Source organism: Pseudophryne corroboree, chromosome 1, assembly GCF_028390025.1.
Source record: "Pseudophryne corroboree isolate aPseCor3 chromosome 1, aPseCor3.hap2, whole genome shotgun sequence".
In the NCBI taxonomy this organism is placed as follows: domain Eukaryota; kingdom Metazoa; phylum Chordata; class Amphibia; order Anura; family Myobatrachidae; genus Pseudophryne; species Pseudophryne corroboree.
In genome coordinates this window covers 625,391,934-625,418,179 of record NC_086444.1, presented here as the reverse complement: position 1 = coordinate 625,418,179, position 26,246 = coordinate 625,391,934, and the positions used below count along the sequence as shown (strand labels likewise).

The 26,246-nt window shown below is 49.0% G+C and overlaps 1 protein-coding gene across 1 annotated transcript in view; it reads right to left on the bottom strand.

Annotated features, from left to right (window-relative positions):
- Positions 1-26,246, bottom strand: part of HAUS8 (HAUS augmin like complex subunit 8) — a 304,443-nt gene that overhangs the window by 155,170 nt on the left and 123,027 nt on the right. Inside the window, exon 6 of the mRNA XM_063914496.1 lies at positions 14,841-14,917. Coding sequence (XP_063770566.1) covers positions 14,841-14,917 — 77 coding nt within the window. The remainder of the gene's footprint in view (positions 1-14,840; positions 14,918-26,246) is intronic.

Genomic DNA, 26,246 nt, shown 5'->3' with positions numbered 1-26,246 from the left:
AGGTCGACAGCACAAAGGTCGACACACCTTAGGTCAACGCCAATTGGTCGACACACCTTAGGTCGACATGGACAAAAGGTCGACATGGAAAAAGGTCGACATGAGTTTTTCACGATTTTTTTTTCTTTTTTTGAACCTTTTCATACTTAACAATCCACGTGGACTACGATTGGAATGGTAAAGTGTGCTGAGCGAAGCGGTAGCGGAGCGAAGGCACCATGCCCGAAGCATGGCGAGCGAAGCGAGCCATGCGAGGGGACGCGGTGCACTAATTGGGGTTCCCGGTCACTCTACGAAGAAAACGACACCCAAAAAAAAAAAAAAAAACATAAAAAACTCATGTCGACCTTTTTCCATGTCGACCTTGTTCCTGTCAGCCTTTTGTCCATGTCGACCTAAGGTGTGTCGACCAATTGGCCTCGACCTAAGGTGTGTCGACCTTTGTGCTGTCGACCCTCAGTCCCAGACCCATTGCGATTAATGACCGATTTTCATTATCGCAGTATCCAATTAGAGGCTGTTTTTAACGGGCAAAATAAGAATTTACTCACCGGTAAATAAGATTTTACTCACCGGTAAATCTATTTCTCGTAGTCCGTAGTGGATGCTGGGAACTCCGTAAGGACCATGGGGAATAGCGGCTCCGCAGGAGACTGGGCACAACTAAAGAAAGCTTTAGGTCACCTGGTGTGCACTGGCTCCTCCAACTATGACCCTCCTCCAAGCCTCAGTTAGGACACTGTGCCCGGACGAGCTGACATAACAAGGAAGGATTTTGAATCCCGGGTAAGACTCATACCAGCCACACCAATCACACCGTATAACTCGTGATACTATACCCAGTTAACAGTATGAATATAACTGAGCCTCTCAACAGATGGCTCAACAATAACCCTTTAGTTAGGCAATAACTATATACAAGTATTGCAGACAATCCGCACTTGGGATGGGCGCCCAGCATCCACTACGGACTACGAGAAATAGATTTACCGGTGAGTAAAATCTTATTTTCTCTGACGTCCTAGTGGATGCTGGGAACTCCGTAAGGACCATGGGGATTATACCAAAGCTCCCAAACGGGCGGGAGAGTGCGGATGACTCTGCAGCACCGAATGAGAGAACTCCAGGTCCTCCTCAGCCAGGGTATCAATTTTGTAGAATTTAGCAAACGTGTTTGCCCCTGACCAAGTTGCAGCTCGGCAAAGTTGGAAAGCCGAGACCCCTCGGGCAGCTGCCCAAGATGAGCACACCTTCCTTGTGGAATGGGCTTTTACAGATTTTGGCTGCGGTAGTCCAGCCGCAGAATGTGCCATCTGAATTGTGCTACAAATCCAGCGAGCAATAGTCTGCTTAGAAGCAGGAGCACCCAGTTTGTTGGGTGCATACAGGATAAACAGCGAGTCAGTTCTCCTGACTCTAGCCGTCCTGGAAACATAATTTTTCAAGGCCCTGACTACGTCCAGTAACTTGGAATCCTCCAAGTCCCTAGTAGCCGCAGGCACTACAATAGGTTGGTTCAAGTGAAAAGCTGATACCACCTTAGGGAGAAACTGGGGACGAGTCCTCAATTCTGCCCTATCCATATGGAAAATCAGATAAGGACTTTTATATGACAAAGCCGCCAATTCTGATACACGCCTGGCCGAACCCAAGGCCAATAACATGACCACTTTCCGCGTGAGATATTTTAGATCCACGGTATTTAGTGGCTCACACCAATGTGATTTTAAGAAACTCAACACCACGTTGAGAACCCAAGGTGCCACTGGAGGCACAACCGGGGGCTGAATATGCAGCACTCCTTTTACAATGTCTGAACTTCAGGTACTGAAGCTAGTTCTTTCTGGAAGAAAATCGACAGATCCGAGATCTGTATCTTAATGGAGCCTAATTTTAGGCCCATAGACACTCCTGCTTGTAGGAAATGCAGAAATCGACCTAGTTGAAATTCCTCTGTTGGGGCCTTTTTTGGCCTCACACCAAGCAACATATTTCCGCCATATGCGGTGATAATGTTTTGCAGTTACATCTTTCCTGGCTTGAATCAGCGTAGGAATGACTTCCTCCGGAATGCCCTTTTCCTTTAGGATCCGGCGTTCAACCGCCATGCCGTCAAAACGTAGCCGCGGTAAGTCTTGGAACAGACAGGGCCCCAGCTGCCGCAGGTCCTGTCTGAGCGGCAGAGGCCATGGGTCCTCTGATATAATTTCTTGAAGTTCTGGGTACCAAGCTCTTCTTGGCCAATCCGGAACCACGAGTATCGTTCTTACTCCTCGCCTTCCTATTATTCTCAGTACCTTTTGTATGAGAGGTAGAGGGGGGAACACATAACCGACTGGTACACCCACGGTGTTACCAGAGCGTCCACAGCTATCGCCTGAGGGTCCCTTGACCTGGCGCAATATCTTTTATAGCTTTTTGTTGAGGCGGGACGCCATCATGTCCACCTGTGGCCTTTCCCAATGGTGTACAATCCTTTGGAAGACTTCTGGATGAAATCCCCACTCTCCCGGGTGGAGGTCGTGTCTGCTGAGAAGATCTGCTTCCCAGTCGTCCACTCCGGGAACGAACACTGCTGACAGTGCTAACACATGATTTTCCGCCCATCAGAGAATCCTTGTGGCTTCTGCCATCGCCATCCTGCTTCTTGTGCCGCCCCGTTGGTTTACATGGGCGACTGCCGTGATGTTGTCTGATTGGATCAGTACCGGCTGGTTTTGAAGCAGAGGCCTTGCCTGACTCAGGGCATTGTAAATGGCCCTCAGTTCCAGAATATTTATGTGTAGGGAAGTCACCTGACTTGACCAAAGTCCCTGGAAGTTTCTTCCCTGTGTGACTGCCCCCCAGCCTCAAAGGCTGGCATGCATGGTCACTAGGACCTAGTCCTGTATGCCGAACCTGCAGCCCTCTTGAAGATGGGCACTCTGCAGCCACCACAGTAGAGATACCCTGGTCCTTGAAGACAGGGTTATCAGCCGATGCATCTGAAGATGTGATCCGGACCACTTGTCCAACAGGTCCCACTGAAAAGTTCTTGCATGGAACCTGCCGAATGGGATTGCTTCGTAGGAAGCTACCATATTTCCCAGGACTCGCGTGCAATGATGCACCGACACCTGTTTTGGCTTCAGGAGGTCTCTGACTAGAGATGACAGCTCCTTGGTTTTCTCCTCCGGGAGAAACACTTATTTCTGTTCTGTGTCCAGAACCATCCCCAGGAACAGTAGACGTGTCGTAGGAACCAGCTGTGACTTTGGACTGTTTAGAATCCAACCGTGCTGTTGTAGCACTTTCCAAAATAGTGCTACCCCGACTAGCAACTGCTCCTTGGACCTTGCCCTTATAAGGAGATTGTCCAAGTACGGGATAATTAAAACTCCCTTTTTTCGAAGGAGTATCATCATTTCGGCCATTACCTTGGTAAACACCCTCGGTGCCATGTACAGTCCAAACGGCAGTGTCTGGACTTGGTAATGGTAATCCTGTACCACAAATCTGAGGTACTCCTGGCGAGGATGGTAAATGGGGACATGCAGGTAAGCATCCTTGATGTCCCGGGATCCCATGTAATCCCCCTCGTCCAGGCTTGCAATAACCGCCCTGAGCGATTCCATCTTGAACTTGAATTTTTTTATGTATGTGTTCAAGGATTTTAAATATAAAATGGGTCACACCGAACCATGCGGTTTCGGTACCCCAAACCGTGTGGAATAGTAACCCCGTCCTTGTTGAAGTAGGGGCACCCTGAGTATTACCTGCTGGGAATACAGCTTATTAATTGCCTCTAGCGCAGCCTCCCTGCCTGAGGGAGTTGTCAGCAAGGCATATTTGAGGAAACGGCGGGGGGGAGACATCTCGAATTCCAGCTTGTACCCCTGAAATACTACTTGAATGAAACAGGGATCCACCTGTGAGCGAGCCCACTGATCGCTGAAATTTTTGAGACGGCCCCCCACCGTACCTGGCTACACCTGTGGAGCCCCCGCGTCATGCTGTGGACTCAGAGGAAGCGAGAGAAGAATTTTGATTCTGGGAACAGGCTGACTGGTGCAGCTTTTTCCCTCTTCCCATGTCTCTGTACAGAAAGGAAGCGCCTTTGACCCGCTTGCTTTTCTGAAGCCGAAAAGACTGGACCTGATAATACAGTGCTTTCTTAGTCTGTGAGGAAACCTGAGGTAAAAATATTTCTTCCCAGCTGTTGCTGTGGATACGAGGTCCCAGAGACCATCCCCAAATAATTCCTCACCCTTATAAGGCAGAATCTCTATGCGCCTTTTAAAGTCAGCATCACCTGTCCAGTGACAGGTCTCTAATACCCTCCTGACAGAATGGACATTGCATTCATTTTGGATGCCAGCCGGCAAAATATCCCTCTGTGCATCCCTCATATATAAGACGACGTCTTTAATATGTTCTCATGTTTGACAGGGTCACCGACCACGCTGCAGCAGCACGATCTGCAGGTCTCAGTCTAGTACCTGAGTGTGTAAATACAGACTTCAGGATAGCCTCCTGCTTTTTATCAACAGGTACCTTCAAAGTGGCCGTTCCTAAAACGGCAGTGCCACCTTTTTTGACAACCGTGTGAGCGCCTTATCCACCCTAGGGGATATCTCCCAGCGTAACTTATCCTCTGGCGGGAAAGGGTACGCCATCAGTAACTTTTTAGAAATTACCAGTTTCTTATCGGGGGGAACCCACGCTTTTCACACACTTCATTCATTCATCTGATGGGGGAACAAAACACTGCCTGCTTTTTCTCCCCAACATAAAAAAACCATTTTTAGAGGGTTAATGTCAGAAATGTGTAACACATTTTTTTTATTGCCGGGATCAAGCCACAGATGTTCCTAGTGGATTGTGTATATGTCTCAACCTTGTCGACACTGGAGTCAGACTCCGTGTCGACATCTGTGTCTGCCATCTGAGTGAGCGGGCGTTTTTGAGCCCCTGATGGCCTTTGAGACGCCTGGGCAGGCGCGGACTGAGAAGCCGGCTGTCCCACAGCTGTTACGTCATCCACCCTTTTATGTAAGGAGTTGACACTGTCGGTTAATACCTTTCACCTAACCATCCACTCTGGTGTCGGCCCCACAGGGGGCGACATCACATTTATCGGCATCTGCTCCGTCACCATATAAGCCTCCTCATTAAACATGTCGACACAGCCGTACCGACACACCGCACACACACAGGGAATGCTCTGACTGAGGACAGGACCCCACAAAGCCCTTTGGGGAGACAGAGAGAGAGTATGCCAGCACACACCAGAGCGCTATATAATGTGGGGATTAACACTATAACTGAGTGAAATTTCCCCAATAGCTGCTTGTATATATATAATATTGCGCCTAAATTTAGTGCCCCCCCTCTCTTTTTAACCCTTTGAGCCTGAAAACTACAGGGGAGAGCCTGGGGAGCTTTCTTCCAGCTGCACTGTGAAGAGAAAATGGCGCCAGTGTGTCTGAGGGAGATAGCTCCGCCCCTTTTTCGTGGACTTTTCTCCCGCTTTTTTCTGGATTCTGGCAGGGGTATTTACCACATATATAGCCTCTGGGGCTATATATTGTGGTATTTTTGCCAGCCAAGGTGTTTTTATTGCTGCTCAGGGCGCCCCCCCCAAGCGCCCTGCACCCTCAGTGACCGGAGTGTGAAGTGTGTATGAGGAGCAATGGCGCATAGCTGCAGTGCTGTGCGCTACCTTGGTGAAGACTGATGTCTTCTGCCGCCGATTTTCCGGACCTCTTCTTGCTTCTGGCTCTGTAAGGGGGACGGCGGCGCGGCTCCGGGACCGAACACCAAGGCTGGGCCTGCAGTCGATCCCTCTGGAGCTAATGGTGTCCAGTAGCCTAAGAAGCCCAAGCTGGCTGCAAGCAGGCAGGTTCGCTTCTTCTCCCCTTAGTCCCTCGCTGCAGTGAGCCTGTTGCCAGCAGGTCTCACTGAAAATAAAAACCTAATTCTATACTTTCTTTCTAGAAGCTCAGGAGAGCCCCTAGTGTGCATCCAACCTCGGCCGGGCACAAAATCTAACTGAGGCTTGGAGGAGGGTCATAGTGGGAGGAGCCAGTGCACACCAGGTGACCGAAAGCTTTCTTTAGTTGTGCCCAGTCTCCTGCGGAGCCGCTATTCCCCATGGTCCTTACGGAGTTCCCAGCATCCACTAGGACGTCAGAGAAATTCTATTTCTCGTAGTCCGTAGTGGATGCTGGGAACTCCGTAAGGACCATGGGGAATAGACGGGCTCCGCAGGAGACTGGACACTCTAAAAGAAAGATTAGGTACTATCTGGTGTGCACTGGCTCCTCCCTCTATGCCCCTCCTCCAGACCTCAGTTCAGGAAACTGTGATGGGAAGAGCTGACACAACAAGGAAAGGATTTGGAATCCAGGGTAAGACTCATACCAGCCACACCAATCACACTGTACAACTTGTGATAACCATACCCAGTTAACAGTATGAAGAACAACAGAGCCTCAGTAACAGATGGCTCATAACAATAACCCTTTAGTTAAGCAATAACTATATACATGTACTGCAGAGAGTCCGCACTTGGGACGGGCGCCCAGCATCCACTACGGACTACGAGAAATAGAATTACCGGTGAGTAAATTCTTATTTTCTCTGACGTCCTAGTGGATGCTGGGAACTCCGTAAGGACCATGGGGATTATACCAAAGCTTCCAAACGGGCGGGAGAGTGCGGATGACTCTGCAGCACCGAATGAGCAAAGGCAAGATCCTCCTCAGCCAGGGTATCAAACTTGTAGAACTTAGCAAATGTGTTTGAACCCGACCAAGTAGCAGCTCGGCAAAGCTGTAGAGCCGAGACCCCTCGGGCAGCCGCCCAAGAAGAGCCCACCTTCCTTGTGGAATGGGCTTTTACTGATTTAGGATGCGGTAACCCTGCCACAGAATGAGCTTGCTGAATCGTGTTACAGATCCAGCGCGCATTAGTTTGCTTTGAAGCCGGAGCACCCAGTTTGTTGGGTGCATGCAGGATAAACAGCGAGTCAGTTTTCCTGACTCCAGCCGTCCTGGCTACATAGATTTTCAAAGCCCTGACTACATCAAGTAACCTGGAGTCCTCCAAGTCCCGAGTAGCCGCAGGCACCACAATAGGCTGGTTCAAATGAAACGCTGATACCACCTTAGGGAGAAATTGGGGACGAGTCCTCAACTCTGCCCTGTCCATATGAAAGATCAGATATGGGCTTTTACATGACAAAGCCGCCAATTCTGACACATGCCTAGCTGAAGCTAAGGCCAACAGCATGACCACCTTCCATGTGAGATACTTTAGCTCCACGGTCTTAAGTGGCTCAAACCAGTGTGATTTCAGGAAATCCAACACAACGTTAAGATCCCAAGGTGCCACTGGAGGCACAAAAGGGGGCTGAACATGCAGCACTCCCTTAACAAACGTCTGAACTTCAGGCAGTGAAGCCAGTTCTTTTTGAAAGAAAATAGACAGGGCCGAAATCTGGACTTTTATGGACCCCAATTTTAGGCCCATAGTCACCCCTGACTGTAGGAAGTGCAGAAATCGACCCAGCTGGAATTCCTCTGTTGGGGCCTTCCTGGCCTCACACCAAGCAACATATTTCCGCCATATGCGGTGATAGTGCTTTGCTGTCACATCCTTCCTAGCTTTTATCAGCTTAGGAATCACTTCATCCGGAATGCCCTTTTCCGTTAGGATCCGGCGTTCAACCGCCATGCCGTCAAACGCAGCCGCGGTAAGTCTTGGAACAGACAGGGCCCCTGCTGTAACAGGTCCTGTCTGAGAGGCAGAGGCCATGGGTCCTCTGAGATCATTTCTTGTAGTTCTGGGTACCAAGTTCTTCTTGGCCAATCCGGAACGATGAGTATAGCTCTTACTCCTCTCTTTCTTACTATCCTCAGTACCTTGGGTATGAGAGGAAGAGGAGGGAACACATAAACCGACTGGTACACCCACGGTGTCACTAGTGCGTCCACAGCTATCGCCTGAGGGTCCCGTGACCTGGCGCAATGTTTTTTTAGCTTTTTGTTGAGGCGGGACGCCATCATGTCCACCTGTGGCAGTTCCCAACGGTTTACAATCTGTGTGAAGACTTCTTGATGAAGTCCCCACTCTCCCGGGTGGAGGTCGTGCCTGCTGAGGAAGTCTGCTTCCCAGTTGTCCACTCACGGAATAAACACTGCTGACAGTGCTAGCACGTGATTCTCCGCCCATCGAAGAATCCTTGTGGCTTCTGCCATTGCCATCCTGCTTCTTGTGCCGCCCTGGCGGTTTACATGGGCGACCGCCGTGATGTTGTCTGACTGAATCAGTACCGATTGGTTTTGAAGCAGGGGCTCTGCTTGACTCAGGGCGTTGTAGATGGCCCTTAGTTCCAATATATTTATGTGTAGAGAAGTCTCCAGACTTGACCACTGTCCTTGGAAGTTTCTTCCCTGAGTGACTGCCCCCCATCCTCGGAGGCTTGCATCCGTGGTCACCAGGACCCAGTCCTGTATGCCGAACCTGCGTCCCTCGAGAAGATGAGCACTCTGCAGCCACCACAGCAGAGACACCCTGGCCCTTGGGGACAGGGTGATCAACCGATGCATCTGAAGATGCGATCCGGACCATTTGTCCAACAGATCCCACTGAAAGATCCTTGCATGGAAACTGCCGAAGGGAATTGCTTCGTAAGAAGCCACCATCTTTCCCAGGACTCGCGTGCAGTGATGCACCGACACCTGTTTTGGTTTCAGGAGGTCCCTGACCAGAGATGACAATTCCTGGGCCTTCTCCTCCGGGAGAAACACCTTCTGTTCTGTGTCCAGAATCATTCCCAGGAAAAGCAGACGCGTCGTAGGAATCAGCTGCGACTTTGGGATATTCAGAATCCAGCCGTGCTGTTGCAACACTTCCTGAGAGAGTGCTACGCTGACCAACAACTGCTCTTTGGACCTCGCCTTTATGAGGAGATCGTCCAAGTACGGAATAATTATAACTCCCTTTCGTCGAAGGAGTATCATCATTTCGGCCATTACCTTGGTAAATATTCTCGGAGCCGTGGAGAGACCAAACGGCAACGTCTGGAATTGGTAATGACAGTTCTGTACCACAAACCTGAGGTACTCCTGGTGAGGTGGGTAAATGGGGACATGCAAGTAAGTATCCTTGATGTCCAGCGACACCATAAAATCCCCCTCTTCCAGGCTTGCAATAACCGCCCTGAGCGATTCCATCTTGAACTTGAACTTCTTTATATAAGTGTTCAAGGATTTTAAATTCAGGATGGGTCTCACCGAACCGTCCGGTTTCGGTACCACAAACATTGTGGAATAGTAACCCCTGCCCTGTTGAAGGAGGGGGACCTTGATTATCACCTGCTGGAGGTACAGCTTGTGAATTGCCGCCAGTACTACCTCCCTTTCCCTGGGAGCAGCTGGCAAGGCTGATTTGAGGTAACGGTGAGGGGGAGTCGCCTCGAACTCCAGCTTGTATCCCTGAGATACAATTTGTACAGCCCAGAGATCCACTTGTGAGCGAACCCACTGGTTGCTGAAGTTTCGGAGAAGCGCCCCCACCGCACCTGGCTCCGCCTGTGGAGCCCCAACGTCATGCGGTGGACTTAGTGGAAGCAGGGGAGGATTTTTGTTCCTGGGAACTGGCTGCCTGGTGCAGCTTCTTTCCTCTACCCTTGCCTCTGGCCAGAAAGGATGCTCCTCTGACCCGCTTGCCTTTCTGAGGCCGAAAGGACTGCATTTGATAATACGGTGCTTTCTTAGGCTGTGAGGGAACCTGAGGTAAAAAAGTCGACTTCCCAGCAGTTGCTGTGGATACGAGGTCCGAGAGACCGTCCCCAAATAATTCCTCACCCTTATAAGGCAAAACCTCCATGTGTTTTTTAGAATCAGCATCACCTGTCCACTGCCGAGTCCATAATACTCTCTTGGCAGAAATGGACATTGCATTAATTCTAGAAGCCAGCAGGCAAATGTCCCTCTGTGCATTCCGCATATATAAGACGACGTCTTTTATATGTTCGATGGTTAGCAAAATAGTATCCCTATCGAGGGAATCAATGTTGTCTGACAGGGTATCAGTCCATGCTGCTGCAGCACTACACATCCAAGCTGAAGCAATAGCAGGTCTCAGTAGAGTACCAGAGTGTATATACACAGACTTCAGGATAGCTTCCTGCTTTCTATCCGCAGGATCCTTTAGGGCGGCCGTATCCTGAGACGGCAGTGCCACCCTTTTAGATAAGCGTGTTAGCGCCTTGTCCACCCTAGAGGATGTTTCCCAACGTAACCTATCCGTTGGCGGGAAAGGGTACGCCATCAGTAACCTCTTAGACATTACTAGTTTCTTATCAGGGGAACTCCACGCTTCTTCACACAATTCATTTAATTCATCAGATGGGGGAAAAGTCACTGGCTGCTTTTTCTCCCCAAACATAATACCCCTTTTGGTGGTAACCGGGTTAATATCAGAAATGTGTAATACATCTTTCATTGCAGTAATCATGCATCGGATGGCTTTTGTAGACTGTACATTTGACTCATCCTCATCTACACTGGAGTCAGACTCCGTGTCGACATCTGTGTCTACTATCAGAGCTAGCGGGCGTTTATGAGCCCCTGACGGCTTCTGAGTCGCCTGTGCAGTCGCGGGCTGAGACCCCGGCTGTCCCAAGGCTGCTGCATCATCGAACCTTTTATGTAAGGAGTTGACACTGTCAGTTAAGACCTTCCACATATCCATCCAATCAGGTGTCGGCCCCGTCGGGGGCGACACCAAATGTATCTGCCCCTGCTCCGCCTCCACGTAACCCTCCTCATCAAACATGTCGACACAGCCGTACCGACACACCGCACACACACAGGGAATGCTCAGACTGAGGACAGGACCCCACAAAGTCCTTTGGGGAGACAGAGAGAGAGTATGCAAGCACACACCACAGCGCTATATAACACAGGGATTTACACTGCTAATAAGTGATTTTCCCAATAGCTGCTTGTTTGTATCGATTTGCGCCTAAATTTATGTGCCCCCCCCTCTCTTTTTAACCCGTCTTGTACCTGGATACTGCAGGGGAGAGCCTGGGGAGCGTGCTTCCAGCGGAGCTGTGAAGGGAAAATGGCGCTGGTGTGCTGAGGAAGAAGGCCCCGCCCCCTCAGCGGCGGGCTTCTGTCCGCGTTTTCTGTAACTTAATGGCAGGGTTTTTTACACATATACAGTTAACTGACTGTATTATGTGTATTTTATGCCAAAAGGTAATATAATTGCTGCCCAGGGCGCCCCCCCCCCAGCGCCCTGCACCCTACAGTGACCGGAGTGTGTGGTGTGCTGTGGGAGCAATGGCGCACAGCTGCAGTGCTGTGCGCTACCTTAATGAAGACAGGAGTCTTCTGCCGCCGATTTCATCGTTCTTCTTCTGTCTTCTGGCTCTGCAAGGGGGACGGCGGCGCGGCTCCGGGAACGGACGATTGAGGTCAGGCCCTATGTTCGAACCCTCTGGAGCTAATGGTGTCCAGTAGCCTAAGAAGCACAAGCTAGCTGCAAGCAGGTAGGTTTGCTTCTCTCCCCTCAGTCCCACGTAGCAGTGAGTCTGTTGCCAGCAGATCTCACTGAAAATAAAAAACCTAACAAATACTTTCTTTTCTAGAAAGCTCAGGAGAGCCCACTAGGTGCATCCAGCTCTGGCCGGGCACAGATTCTAACTGAGGTCTGGAGGAGGGGCATAGAGGGAGGAGCCAGTGCACACCAGATAGTACCTAATCTTTCTTTTAGAGTGCCCAGTCTCCTGCGGAGCCCGTCTATTCCCCATGGTCCTTACGGAGTTCCCAGCATCCACTAGGACGTCAGAGAAATTGGACCCGTGATTGCACGATAACACATGAGATTAGGAATAAATTATAATCCCATGTGTTTTTTCGTGGCTTTGGTGGTTGCTGATCAGGTATTATGCATAATGTCTGATAAGTGGCGACATCTGAGGGAAAAGGACACTGGCATCTGGGCCACTAAGATCGCCCCTCTGTATGATGGTCTCACATGCGTCACAAGGCCCCTCCCCTCCTTCCAATGCCCAGTTCAAATCTGGTAGACTGCTGCTCAATTGGTGAAGTATGAGGGGTTAGATCCGGACACTCCACTGCTGAACTCCAAGTTGACTGAATTGTCCTCTGTGAAAATTGACAGGGTGTGGGCATCCACGGGCAAGATTTCTATAGGACAACTGTATGAAACTCTTATCTTGAAATCTTTCACTTAATTACGTAGTGAGCTTAATTTATATGCCTCTTGTTTTTATAGGTATCTTCAGTTATGACATGATTTGTCTACTCCGTTTTCTCTCATGCAAGTACTACTTTCTTTCAACTGCCCATCAGTATAAGGACCATCCTGATCTTAAGGATAAAAGGGTAGAAGATATAGGCTCAATGAGTGATGATTCATGGAATCTTGCACTAGTGTTTCCCTGACGATCTATTGCAACCATAGGTTCTAGCAAATACAGCTCTGTATTATGCATAGGACCTCTTAGAACAGTTAGACTTATGACATATGCTGGGAGGGCTACTGATATCTGTCCCAAATGCAATGACTCCCGGGTTACTTTCTGGGAATGCTATTTTGTGTGTGCTTTTTGGAATAGTGTCATTCAGGCTATTGCTAGCACAAGAGTTCCCTCTTCCCTGTTAACGCACAAGTGTGTACTCTGCAGATATTACCTCCTGACGTTAAATATACTACCCGATGTGTTCTTAATCTTTATTTGCTGGCAAAAGTTTTTATAGCTAGATATGGGATGGCACCTTAGAGCCCAACTTTATAGTTTGGAAATCCCTTGTTAATCCCACAGTGACTGTGAAAATACCTTTAGCTATCTCATGAAGCCGAGTCTAAGGGCCAGATGTACTAACCCTTAAAAAGTGATAAAGTGGAGAGTAATGAAGTACCAGCCAATCCGCTCGTAACAGTCATTTTTGAAACACAGCCTGTGACATGTCAGTTAGGAGCTGATTGGCTGGTTCTCTACTTTATCACTTCTTAAGGTTTAGTACATCTCCTCCATTTGATAAAATCTGGATTAAATGCTTCAATCCTGGTATTATAAAGCCCCAGAGGGTTCCTAATGGATTTATATTTGTATTGACTGCCCTGTCCACTTCAACAGACAGAAATCACAACCTGCCAGATACCGACTGTCCTCCACAGGAAAAATAAACTAATTTGGTCCAAACTTGATAAAAAAAAAATATCTGAAGATATACAGAGCAAAAGAACAGGATTGTCTTTTTGGTTGGCACACTTAGAGAGGAAAGAAATCTATATTTCTGTATTATTCAAATTATTCTTAAAATATAAAACTTTTATTTCGTGTTGATTAAAAATAACCTGTTGTGTGAAATACCAACTAACATGAATATGGAGTACCATGTCTAAACTATAAATTGCAATAAAACCAAATTTCACAAATTCCTCCTTTTACAGACTGTAAGAAACACATGATGCACAGTTGAATTCAAGTGAGTTTGAAGAACAGGTCTCGTGTTTTTGCAGTGCATATAGGACCCTATTCAGGTTCAGTTGCAGATTCTGCTAAAATCAGAATCTGCTTCGCAGAACAAGAGATTAGGGATGACCCCCTGAATAGGCAGCATTTTTCAGGTTGCAGTGGTTGCATGTGAGGTCACGTGGTTTCCCTCACAATGCTGCGTTGATGGCCACCGCTGTCAATCATAGTGTGATTGCATCCTTCAGGAATGCAACCGCACTGTGAATATACGGGCATGCGCTGTGCGGCCGCTGTGCATTCACAGATTGCCAAAAATCGTTTGCTTGCGATTTTCTGCGATCCAAGCTGAATGAGGACCATATTCCAGAGTTGAAAATACACAGGTATAGGTTAAGTCATACCCAATTTAGTTGCATCTACACTTGCAGATGAATGGACATTACTGGGTTGTAACAAAGTGCACATAGGTAATATTCAGAGGTGTGCTGATGGAATAGGAGGCTGTGCATACACCTAATTACACGTCTTCAGACAAATATTTTCCCACCAGGGATAGGGGTGGTGCAAGTGGATGAGGGCTATTCACCCAGCATATGGATGGGAGCAGTCCATCAACAGAGATTCATACACATCTACATATGGATGAATATAACATTTAGTTCTGTGCACCCACTATGGGAGCACTTGTTTTAAACTTTGTGACTTTTATTAAATGATATCTATTATTTGCTTTATCTTTCTAGTTTTTGTAACTATGTGCTCTAAGCTACAGGAACCTTTTCACTGGTGCACCGCTCAGCATTTTCCCCACAACGCCAAACTGACATCATGTGGCTTGGCTTACACAGAGTACACTGGTGGCAGCCAGAGCCACAACCGCCAAAAGAAGGGCCCCGGGCAAGGCACCGAAAACAGAAATGGACGCAAATATTGTTTAATAAAAGGGGCGAGGGAGGAGCACAATAGTCTAACCTCCCTTCAAGCTACCTCATTATGCCATCCAGTGGTAACAGAATTCTGGGAAGAACACTGTAACTTCATGAATAACTGTGGATGATGTTCAGCAGCTTCTAAGCACCAATATAAAAACAACACACTGACAGGATTTTAAACAGTGGAAACAAACTTGGTTTAGGGTTCAGTATGATTTACCGGCCGTCAATATACTGACAACGGCATCCTGGCTGCCAGTATGCTGTCTGCCGGCATTGCCAGCTATCGGACTTCCAGCGTCGGTATCCTGAACACAAACTTTGTTTATTCCCATTCTCTCAGCTGTGCTGTTAAGCTGCCTTATAAAATGCTGCCTTATATTTTTTACACATGCATATACACTTACAAGAGCACACTCTCTCTTAGGTTTCCTCTGTTCAGATGTCGATAAGGACTTTGGGGTCAGTTTTTGCATTGTTTTTTCTGAGGGAAAAAAAAAAAGAAAGACTCCATATGTAAAGGTATGACAGAGATAAAAGAGAAATAGAAAAAATAAGATTTTACTCACCGGTAAATCTATTTCTCGTAGTCCGTAGTGGATGCTGGGGACTCCGTAAGGACCATGGGGATTAGCGGCTCCGCAGGAGACTGGGCACAACTAAAGAAAGCTTTAGGACTACCTGGTGTGCACTGGCTCCTCCCACTAAGACCCTCCTCCAGACCTCAGTTAGGAGACTGTGCCCGGAAGAGCTGACACAATAAGGAAGGATTTTGAATCCCGGGTAAGACTCATACCAGCCACACCAATCACACCGTATAACTCGTGATACTATACCCAGTTAACAGTATGATAACAACTGAGCCTCTCAAAAGATGGCTCAACAATAACTATATACAAGTATTGCAGACAATCCGCACTTGGGATGGGCGCCCAGCATCCACTACGGACTACGAGAAATAGATTTACTGGTGAGTAAAATCTTATTTTCTCTGACGTCCTAGTGGATGCTGGGAACTCCGTAAGGACCATGGGGATTATACCAAAGCTCCCAAACGGGCGGGAGAGTGCGGGTGACTCTGCAGCACCGAATGAGCAAACTCTAGGTCCTCCTCAGCCAGGGTATCAAACTTGTAGACTCTTGCAAGAGTGTTTTAACCCGACCAAGTAACAGCTCGGCAAATGTGTAAAGCCGAGACCCCTCAGGCAGCCGCCCAAGAAGAGCCCACTGTCCTCGTGGAATGGGCTTTCACAGATTTAGGGTGCGGCAGTCCAGCCGCAGAATGTGCAAGTTGAATCGTGCTACAGATCCAGCGAGCAATAGTCTGCTTAGAAGCAGGAGCACCCAGCTTGTTGGGTGCATACAGGATAAATAGCGAGTCAGTTTTCCTGACTCCAGCCGTCCTGAAAACATATACTTTTCAGGGCCCTGACTACGTCCAGAAACTTGGAATCCTCCAAGTCCCAAGTAGCCGCAGGCACCACAATAGGTTGGTTCACATGAAAAACTGCTACCACCTTAGGAAGGAATTGGGAACGAGTCCTCAATTCCGCCTTATCCATCTAAAATACAGATAAGAGCTTTTGACAAAGCCGCCAATTCTGATACACGCCTGGCCGACGCCAAGGCCCACAGCATGACCACTTTCCACGTGAGGTATTGTAGCTCCACGGATTTAAGTGGCTCAACTCAATGCGACTTCAGGAAATCCAACACTACGTTGAGATACCACGGTGCCACTGGAGGCACAAACGGGGGCTAACTATGCAGCACTCCCTTAACAAAAGTCTGAACTTCAGGCAGTGAAGCCAGTTCTATTTTGGAAGAAAATCGATCGAGCCGAAATCTGGACCTTAATGGAACCCAATTTTAGGCCCATAGTCACCTCTGACTTGTAGGAAGTGCAGAAAGCGACCTAGCTGAAATTCCTCCTTTGGGGCCTTACTGGCCTCACAGCACGCAACATATTTCCGCCATATGCGGTGATAATGGTTTGTGTTCACTTCTTTCCTAGCTTTAAATAGCGTAGGGATAACTTCCTCCAGAATGCCCTTTTCCTTCAGGATCCGGCGTTCAACCTCCATGCCGTCAAACGCAGCCGCGGTACGTCTTGGAACAGACAGGCCCCCTGCTGCAGCAGGTCCTGTCTGAGCGGCAGAGGCCATGGGTCCTCTGAGATCATTTTTTGGAGTTCTGGGTACCAAGCTCTTCTTGGCCACCCGGAACAATGAGTATAGTTCTTACTCCTCTCCTTCTTATTATTCTCATTACCCTGGGTATGAGAGGCAGAGAAGGGAACACATACACCGACTGGTACACCCACGGTGTTACCAGAGCGTCCACAGCTATCGCCTGAGGGTCCCTTGACCTGGCGCAATATCTTTGTAGCTTTTTGTTGAGGCGGGACGCCATCCTGTCCACCTGTGGCCTTTCCCCACGGTGTACAATAATTTGGAAGACTTCTGGATGAAGTCCCCACTCTCTCGGGTGGAGGTCGTGTCTGCTGTGAAAGTCTGCTTCTCAGTTGTCCACTCCGGGAATGAACACTGCTGACAGTGCTAACACATGATTTTCCGCCCATCGGAGAATCCTTGTGGCTTCTGCCATCGCCATCCTGCTTCTTGTGCCGCCCTGTCGGTTTACATGAGCGACCGCCGTGATGTTGTCTGACTGGGTCAGCACCGGCCGGTGTTGAAGCAGGGGTCTAGCCTGACTTAGGGCATTGTAAATGGCCCATAGTTCCAGAACATTTATGTGTAGGGAAGTCTCCTGACTTTTCCATAGGCCTTGGAAGTTTCTTCCCTGTGTGACTGCCCCCCAGCCTTGAAGGCTGGCATCCGTGGTCACCAGGACCCAGTCCTGTATGCCGAATCTGCGGCACCCTAGAAGATGAGCACTCTGCAGTCACCACTACAGCGACACCCTGGCCCTTGGAGACGGGGTTATCCGCCGATGCATCTGAGGATGCGACCCGGACCACTTGTCCAACAGATCCCACTGGAAGATCCTTGCATGGGACTTGGCGAATGGAAATTCTTCGTAAGAAGCTACCATCTTTCCCAAGGCTTGCGTGCATAGATGCACCGATACCTGTATTTGTATTAGGAGGTCTCCGTCTAGAGACGCCAACTCCTTGGACTTCTCCTCCGGGAGAAACCCTTTTTAGCCTGTTCTGTGTCCAGAACCATACCCAGGAACAGTAGACGCGTCGTAGGAACCAGCTGCAACTTTGGAATAGTCAGAATCCAGCCGTGCTGTTGTAGCACTTCCCGAGATAGTGCTACTCCGACGAACAACTGCTCCCTGGACCTCGCCTTTATAAGGAGATCGTCCAAGTACGGGATAAGTACTTCGGCCATTACCTTGGTAAATACCCTCGGTGTCGGGGACAGACCAACGGCAACGTCTGGAATTGGTAATGACAATCCTGTACCACAATTTTGAGGTACACCTGGTGACGAGGGTAAATAGGGACATGCAGGTAAGTATCCTTGATGTCCAGTGATACCCTGAAATTTTCCAGGCTTGCAATAATCGCCCTGAGCGATTCCATTTTGAACTTGAACCTTCGTATATAAAAGTGTTCAAGTATTTCAATTTTAGAATGGGTCTCACCGAACCGTCTGGTTTCGGTACCACAACATTTTGGAATAGTAACCCCGGCCTTGTTGAAGGAGGGGTACCTTGATTTCACTTGCTGGAAGTACAGCTTGTGAATTGCCGCCAGTACTACCTTTCTCCGAGGGCAGCAGGCAAGGCTGATGTGAGGCAACGGCGAGGGGGAGTTGTCTCGAACTCAAGCCTGTATCCCTGTGATACTACTTGTAGAACCTAGGGATCCACCTGTGGGCAAGCCCACTGATCCCTGCAGTTCCCGAGACGCGCCCCCTCCGCACCTGTCTCCACCTGTGGAGCCCCAGCGTCATGCGGTGGACTCAGAGGAAGCGAGGGAAGATATTTGATCCTGGAACTGGCTGACTGGTGCAGCTTTTTCCTTCTTCCCTTGTCGCTGTGCAGAAAGGAAGCGCCTTTGACCCGCTTGCTTTTCTGAAGCCGAAAGGACTGTATCTGAAAATACGGTGCTTTCTTTAGGCTTTTGTGAGGAACCTGAGGTAAAAAAATTTCTTCCCAGCTGTTGCTGTGGATACGAGGTCCCAGAGACCATCCCCAAACAATTCCTCACCCTTATAAGGCAGAATCTCCATGTGCCTTTTAAATGCAGCATCACCTGTCCACTGCCGGGTTTCTACTACCCTCCTGGCAGAATGGACATTGCATTAATTCTGGATGCCAGCCGGCAAATATCCCTCTGTGCATCCTTTATATATAAGACAACGTCTTAAATATGCTCAATGTTAGCAAAATATTATCCCTGTCTTAGCGTATTAATATTATCTGACAGGGTGTCAGACCACGCTGCAGTAGCACCATTTATGCTGAGGCAATTGCAGGTTTCAGTATATAACCTGAGTGTGTAAATACAGACTTCAGGATCGCCTCCTGCTTTTTATCAGCAGGTTCCTTCAAGGTGGCCGTATCCTAAGACGGCAGTGCCACCTTTTGACAAACGTGTGAGCGCCTTATCCACCCTAAGGGATATCTCCCAACGTGACCTATCCTCTGGCGGGAAAGGGTACGCCATCAGTAACTTTTTAGAAATTACCAGTTTCTTATTGGGGGAAACCACGCTTCTTTACACACTTCATTCATTCATCTGATGGGGGAACAAAACACTGGCTGCTTTTTCTCCCCAAAAATAAAACCCCTTTTATGTGGTACTTGGGTTCATGTCAGAAAATGCGTAACACATTTTTCATTGCCCAGATCATGTAACGGATGTTCCTAGTGGATTGTGTATATGTCTCAACCTCGTCGACACTGGATTCAGACTCCGTGTCGACATCTGTGACTGCCATCTGAGGTAACGGCGTTGTTTGAGCCCCTGATGGCCTTTGAGACGCCTGGGCAGGCGCGGGCTAAGAAGCCGGCTGTCCCACAGCTGTTACGTCATCCAGCCTTTTATGTAAGGAGTTGACACTGTCGGTTAATACCTTCCACCTATCCATCCACTCTGGTGTCGGCCCCACAGTGGGCGACATCCCATTTATCGGCCTCTGCTCCGCCTCCACGTAACCTTCCTCATCCAACATGTCGACACAGCCGTACCGACACACCGCACACACACAGGGAATGCTCTGACTGAGGACAGGACCCCACAAAGTCCTTTGGGGAGACCGAGAGAGAGTATGTCAGCACACACCAGAGCGCTATATAATGCAGGGATTAACACTATAACTGAGTGATTTTTCCCCAAATAGCTGCTTGTATACATATATTGCGCCTAAATTTAGTGCCCCCCTCTCTTTTTAACCCTTTGAGCCTGAAAACTACAGGGGAGAGCCTGGGGAGCTGTCTTCCAGCTGCACTGTGAAGAGAAAATGGCGCCAGTGTGCTGAGGGAGAAGCCCCGCCCCCTTTTCGGCTGACTTTCTCCCGCTTTTTCTGTAATACTGGCAGGGGTAATTTTACATCTATATAGCCTCTAGGACTATATATGATGTAGATTTGCCAGCCAAGGTGTTATTTATTGCCCTCAGGGCGCCCCCCCCCCCAGCGCCCTGCACCCATCAGTGACCGAAGTGTGAGGTGTACATGAGGAGCAATGGCGCACAGCTGCAGTGCTGTGCGCTACCTTGGTGAAGACTGAAGTCTTCTGCCGCCGATTTTCCGGACCTCTTCGTGCTTCTGGCTCTGTAAGGGGGACGGCGGCGCGGCTCCGGGAACGAACAATAAGGTCGGGTCCTGCGGCCGATCCCTCTGGAGCTAATGGTGTCCAGTAGCCTAAGAAGCCCAAACTACCACCTGTTAGGTAGGTTCGCTTCTTCTCCCCTTAGTCCCTCGCTGCAGTGAGTCTGTTGCCAGCAGATCTCACTGAAAATAAAAAAACCTAAATATACTTTCTTTCTAGGTGCTCAGGAGAGCCCCTAGTGTGCATCCAGCTCAGCCGGGCACAAGAATCTAACTGAGGTCTGGAGGAGGGTCTTAGTGGGAGGAGCCAGTGCACACCAGGTAGTCCTAAAGCTTTCTTTAGTTGTGCCCAGTCTCCTGCGGAGCCGCTAATCCCCATGGTCCTTACGGAGTCCCCAGCATCCACTTAGGACGTTAGAGAAAACAAACAAACATTTAAATGTATTGTTTTTCTACAGTATAACATGCTGACATATTATGCATGGCTGAAGAAAGTAAAGATACAGTAGTAAGTTTTTCCCAACAGTCTCCCCTCCACAAAACAGAAAGTAGGCAAGTATGAATTACATACAGGGGTATATGCAATTGCGGTCGAATTCGCGGCAATTATCGCCGTTTTTTAATTCGACCAAATTCGCCAGGTGAATCCCGGCAGGTGCCTGCCGGGATTCACCATATTCAATGAAAAACGGATTCGCCAGAATCGCGGGCGAAAATCGGCCGATTTGGCGGATTTTGCCGCGATTTTAAAAAACGGGAAAAAAACGTGAAAAACCCGAAAAAAAAATGGCGTGGGGTCCCCCCTCCAAAGCATAACCAGCCTCGGGCTCTTTGAGCTGGTCCTGGTTCTAAAAATGCAGGGGAAAAATTGGCCAGGGATCCCCCGTATTTTTAAAACCAGCACCGGGCTCTGCGCCTGATGCTGGTGCCAAAAATACGGGGGACAAAAAGAGTAGGGGTCCCCCGTATTTTTAACACCAGCATCGGGCTCCACTAGCTGGACAGATAATGCCACAGCCGGGGGTCACTTTTATGCCGTGCCCTGCGGCCGTGGCATCAAATATCCAACTAGTCACCCCTGGCCGGGGTACCCTGGGGGAGTGGGGACCCCTTCAATCAAGGGGTCCCCCCCCCCCCAGCCACCCAAGGGCCAGGGGTGAAGCCCGAGGCTGTCCCCCCCCCATCCAATGGGCTGCGGATGGGGGGGCTGATAGCCTTTGTGATAATAAAAAGATATTGTTTTTTCCATTAGTACTACAAGTCCCAGCAAGCCTCCCCCGCAAGCTGGTACTTGGAGAACCACAAGTACCAGCATGCGGGAGAAAAACGGGCCCGCTGGTACCTGTAGTACTACTGGAAAAAAAATACCCAAATAAAAACAGGACACAGACACCGTGACTTGTACAACTTTATTACATACTGCCGACACACACATACTTACCTATGTTGACACGCCGACTGCCACGGTCGCCGACGATCCGAGGGTACCTGTGAAAAAATTATACTCACCTTCCAGCGTCCAGAGGTACATCCACGTCCAGAGGTAAATCCACGTTCTTGGCAAAAAAACAAACCGAACACCGATCCATACCGGACTAGAAAGGGGTCCAATGTTTTCACATCAGACCCCTTTCTCCCGAATGCCGGGACATCACGTGACTCCTGTCACTGACGTCCCTTCAGCCAATCAGGAAGCGCTACTTCCGTGGCGCTCACCTGATTGGCTGTCCGCTGTCTGTACTGTGACAGCGCATCGCAAAGCCGCTCCATTACTTTCAATGGTGGGAACTTTGCGGGTAGCGGTGGGGTCACCCGCCGGTCAGCCGCTGACCGGCGGGTGACCTCACCGCTAGCCGCTAAGTTCCCACCATTGAATATAATGGAGGGAGCTGTGCGATGCGCTGTCACAGTGCAGACAGCGCTCAGCCAATCAGGTGAGCGCAACAAAGTTGCGCTTCCTGATTGGCTTAGAGACCTGTCAGTGACAGCTGTCACTGACAGGTCTCATTCGTGGAAAGGTGTCCCATGTGTCAGCATGGGACCCCTTTCAGTCCGTTTTTGGTGCGGGTATTTGCGTTTTCTTATTTTGCCAAGTCCGTGGATTTATCTCTGGACCATGGTTGAGGTGAGTATTTTGAACTTTTCTTTACAGGTATCCGTGGATTCTACATGGAGAAGAGGACCGATGTCGGCGTGTGAACATAGGTAAGTATGTGTGTGTCGACGTATGAAATAAAGTTTTACTGTCGACGGTGTGTGTCCTGTTTTTATTTGGGTATTTTTTTCCCAGTAGTACTACAGGTACCAGCGGGCCCGTTTTTCTCCCGCATGCTGGTACTTGTGGTTCTCCAAGTACCAGCTTGCGGGGGAGGCTTGCTGGGACTTGTAGTACTATTGGAAAAAACAATATCTTTTTATTATCACAAAGGCTATCAGCCCCCCCATCCGCAGCCCATTGGATGGGGGGGGGGACAGCCTCGGGCTTCACCCCTGGCCCTTGGGTGGCTGGGGGGGGGGGGGACCCCTTGATTGAAGGGGTCCCCACTCCCCCAGGGTACCCCGGCCAGGGGTGACTAGTTGGATATTTGATGCCACGGCCGCAGGGCACGGCATAAAAGTGACCCCCGGCTGTGGCATTATCTGTCCAGCTAGTGGAGCCCGATGCTGGTGTTAAAAATACGGGGGACCCCTACTCTTTCTGTCCCCCGTATTTTTGGCACCAGCTCCAGGCGCAGAGCCCGGTGCTGGTTTTAAAAATACGGGGGATCCCCTGTCAATTTTCCCCCCGCATTTTTAGAACCAGGACCAGCTCAATGAGCCCGAGGCTGGTTATGCTTTGGAGGGGGGACCCCACGCCATTTTTTTTTATGATTTTACCCTTCCAGCATAAAAAAATAAAAATAAAAAAATAATATTTTAAAAAATATATAAATAATATTTGTGCCTCCCAAAAAAAAAAAAAAGTACCTAATCCCTTCTAATATAAATAGATCTGCTATTCCCAAAAAAAAAAAACACCAAAAAAAACATGTTTAAATTTTTTTTATTTGTTTTCACCCTCCAAAGTGTGGCGGATTGAAAATGACGAATTTGCTGTCTAAAAGCACTGCTGTCGAATTTCAAAACTTGAATTGAATATGCTTTGGTCGAATTGCAGCACTTGTATCATTGCAGAAAAGTCGAATTTGCAAAAATTCGAATTTCAAAAAGTCGAATTTTGAAAGTCCGTTTTTTGGTCGGAAAGCACTGGATTGCATAGGGGAATTTTTTTTTTTGGTCGAAAATGACCCGAAATTCGACAATTTCGGGAATTCGACCACAATTGCATATACCCCTTAATCTTGGATATACCGTATATACTCGAGTATAAGCCGACTTTTTCAGCACTTTTTTTTGTGCTGAAAAAGCCACCTCGGCTTATACTCGAGTCAGTGGAGGCAGAGGCAGAGCAGTGTGAAGGAGGGACATGGAGCGCACAGCGCGCGGCGCTCCTGTGTCCCTCCTGCATCTCCGGCGGCAGCAGCGGCGGTTCTATTACAGGAAATACCCGTTCGTGACCTCTGATCACGAACCGGCACTTCCTATAATAGACCCGCCGCGGCCGCCGAAGATGCAGGAGGGACACAGGAGAGCCGCGCACGCTGTGTGCTTCGTGTCCCTCCAGAAGACAGCGCGGGATCGACGGAGGGGTAAGTAACAACACTGTGGGGCATACCTGGCACTTGGGGAGGGAACGTATCTGGCAGCACTGTGGGGGCATATCTGGCAGCACTGTGGGGGCATATCTGGCAGCACTGTGGGGGCATATCTGGCAGCACTGTGGGGGCATAACTGGCAGCACTGTGGGGGCATAACTGGCAGCACTGTGGGGGCATAACTGGCAGCACTGTGGGGGCATAACTGGCAGCACTGTGGGGGCATATCTGGCAGCACTGTGGGGGCATAACTGGCAGCACTGTGGGGGCATATCTGGCAGCACTGTGGGGGCATATCTGGCAGCACTGTGGGGGCATAACTGGCAGCACTGTGGGGGCATATCTGGCAGCACTGTGGGGGCATATCTGGCAGCACTGTGGGGGCATATCTGGCAGCACTGTGGGGGCATATCTGGCAGCACTGTGGGGGCATAACTGGCAGCACTGTGGGGGCATAACTGGCAGCACTGTGGGGGCATAACTGGCAGCACTGTGGGGGCATATCTGGCAGCACTGTGGGGGCATATCTGGCACTATGAGGGCATATCTGGCACTGAGGGCTGTGTACGGCTAGAGCTGCATTTCCCACCCTAGGCTTCTACTCGAGTCAATAAGTTTTCCCAGGTTTTTGTGGTAGAATTAGGTGCCTCGGCTTATATTCGGGTCGACTTATACTCGAGTATATACGGTAAATGACATGAATATTCAATAAAGGTAGATGTTTTACCATCTCTGGGGTTTAAGCCTCTAATCTAATGTAAATGGCAAATTATTGTGATACCTTAAAACAGCAAGTTTTGATAGGTGATAATAATGTTTAGAAGACATGTGGTTGTCAACTTGGAAAAATTGACATGAGGGTTAAACATTGCATGTAGCTAAAAAAAATAAAAAAATAAAAGTAAAAAAAAATGCACTCTATGTAAAACCGGCTGAAGAATTGAGACTAATACCCTTTTCAGACAGAAATTGCAGCAATTGCCCGGCATTTCAGTGGTGGATGAATACTCAGTGGGTATGTAGAATACAATTAGTGAGGGTGTAACCCCCCAATTCTTTTTTCAAAGTGCATTTGACCTCTTTACAAGCTAATTCATTTTAGTGCGTGGAAGTGTGGTTACATTGCACCAGGCAATAAGTGCAAAAAAATAAGATTTTACTTACCGATAAATCTATTTCTCGTAGTCCGTAGTGGATGCTGGGGACTCCGTCAGGACCATGGGGATTAGCGGCTCCGCAGGAGACAGGGCACAAAACTAAAGCTTTAGGATCAGGTGGTGTGTACTGGCTCCTCCCCCTATGACCCTCCTCCAAGCCTCAGTTAGGATACTGTGCCCGGACGAGCGTACACAATAAGGAAGGATATTGAATCCCGGGTAAGACTCATACCAGCCACACCAATCACACCGTATAACTTGTGATCTAAACCCAGTTAACAGTATGACAAACGTAGGAGCCTCTGAACAGACGGCTCACAACAAATAACAACCCGATTTTTTTGTTAACAATAACTATGTACAAGTATTGCAGACAATCCGCACTTGGGATGGGCGCCCAGCATCCACTACGGACTACGAGAAATAGATTTATCGGTAAGTAAAATCTTATTTTCTCTGACGTCCTAAGTGGATGCTGGGGACTCAGTCAGGACCATGGGGATTATACCAAAGCTCCCAAACGGGCGGGAGAGTGCGGATGACTCTGCAGCACCGAATGAGAGAACTCCAGGTCCTCTTTAGCCAGGGTATCAAATTTGTAGAATTTTACAAACGTGTTCTCCCCCGACCACGTAGCTGCTCGGCAGAGTTGTAATGCCGAGACCCCTCGGGCAGCCGCCCAGGATGAGCCCACCTTCCTTGTGGAATGGGCCTTGACAGATTTAGGCTGTGGCAGGCCTGCCACAGAATGTGCAAGTTGAATTGTGCTACAAATCCAACGAGCAATCGTCTGCTTAGAAGCAGGAGCACCCAGCTTGTTGGGTGCATACAGTATAAACAGCGAGTCAGATTTTCTGACTCCAGCCGTCCTTGAAATGTATATTTTCAATGCCCTGACAACGTCCAGCAACTTGGAATCTTCCAAATCGCTAGTAGCCGCAGGCACCACAATAGGCTGGTTCAGGTGAAACGCTGACACCACCTTAGGCAGAAACTGAGGACGCGTCCGCAGTTCTGCCCTGTCCGAATGGAAAATCAGATATGGGCTCTTATACGATAAAGCCGCCAATTCTGATACTCTCCTGGCTGAAGCCAGGGCCAGTAGCATGGTTACTTTCCATGTAAGATATTTCAAATCCACCGATTTGAGTGGCTCAAACCAATGGGATTTGAGAAAATCCAAAACTACATTCAGGTCCCACGGAGCCACTGGG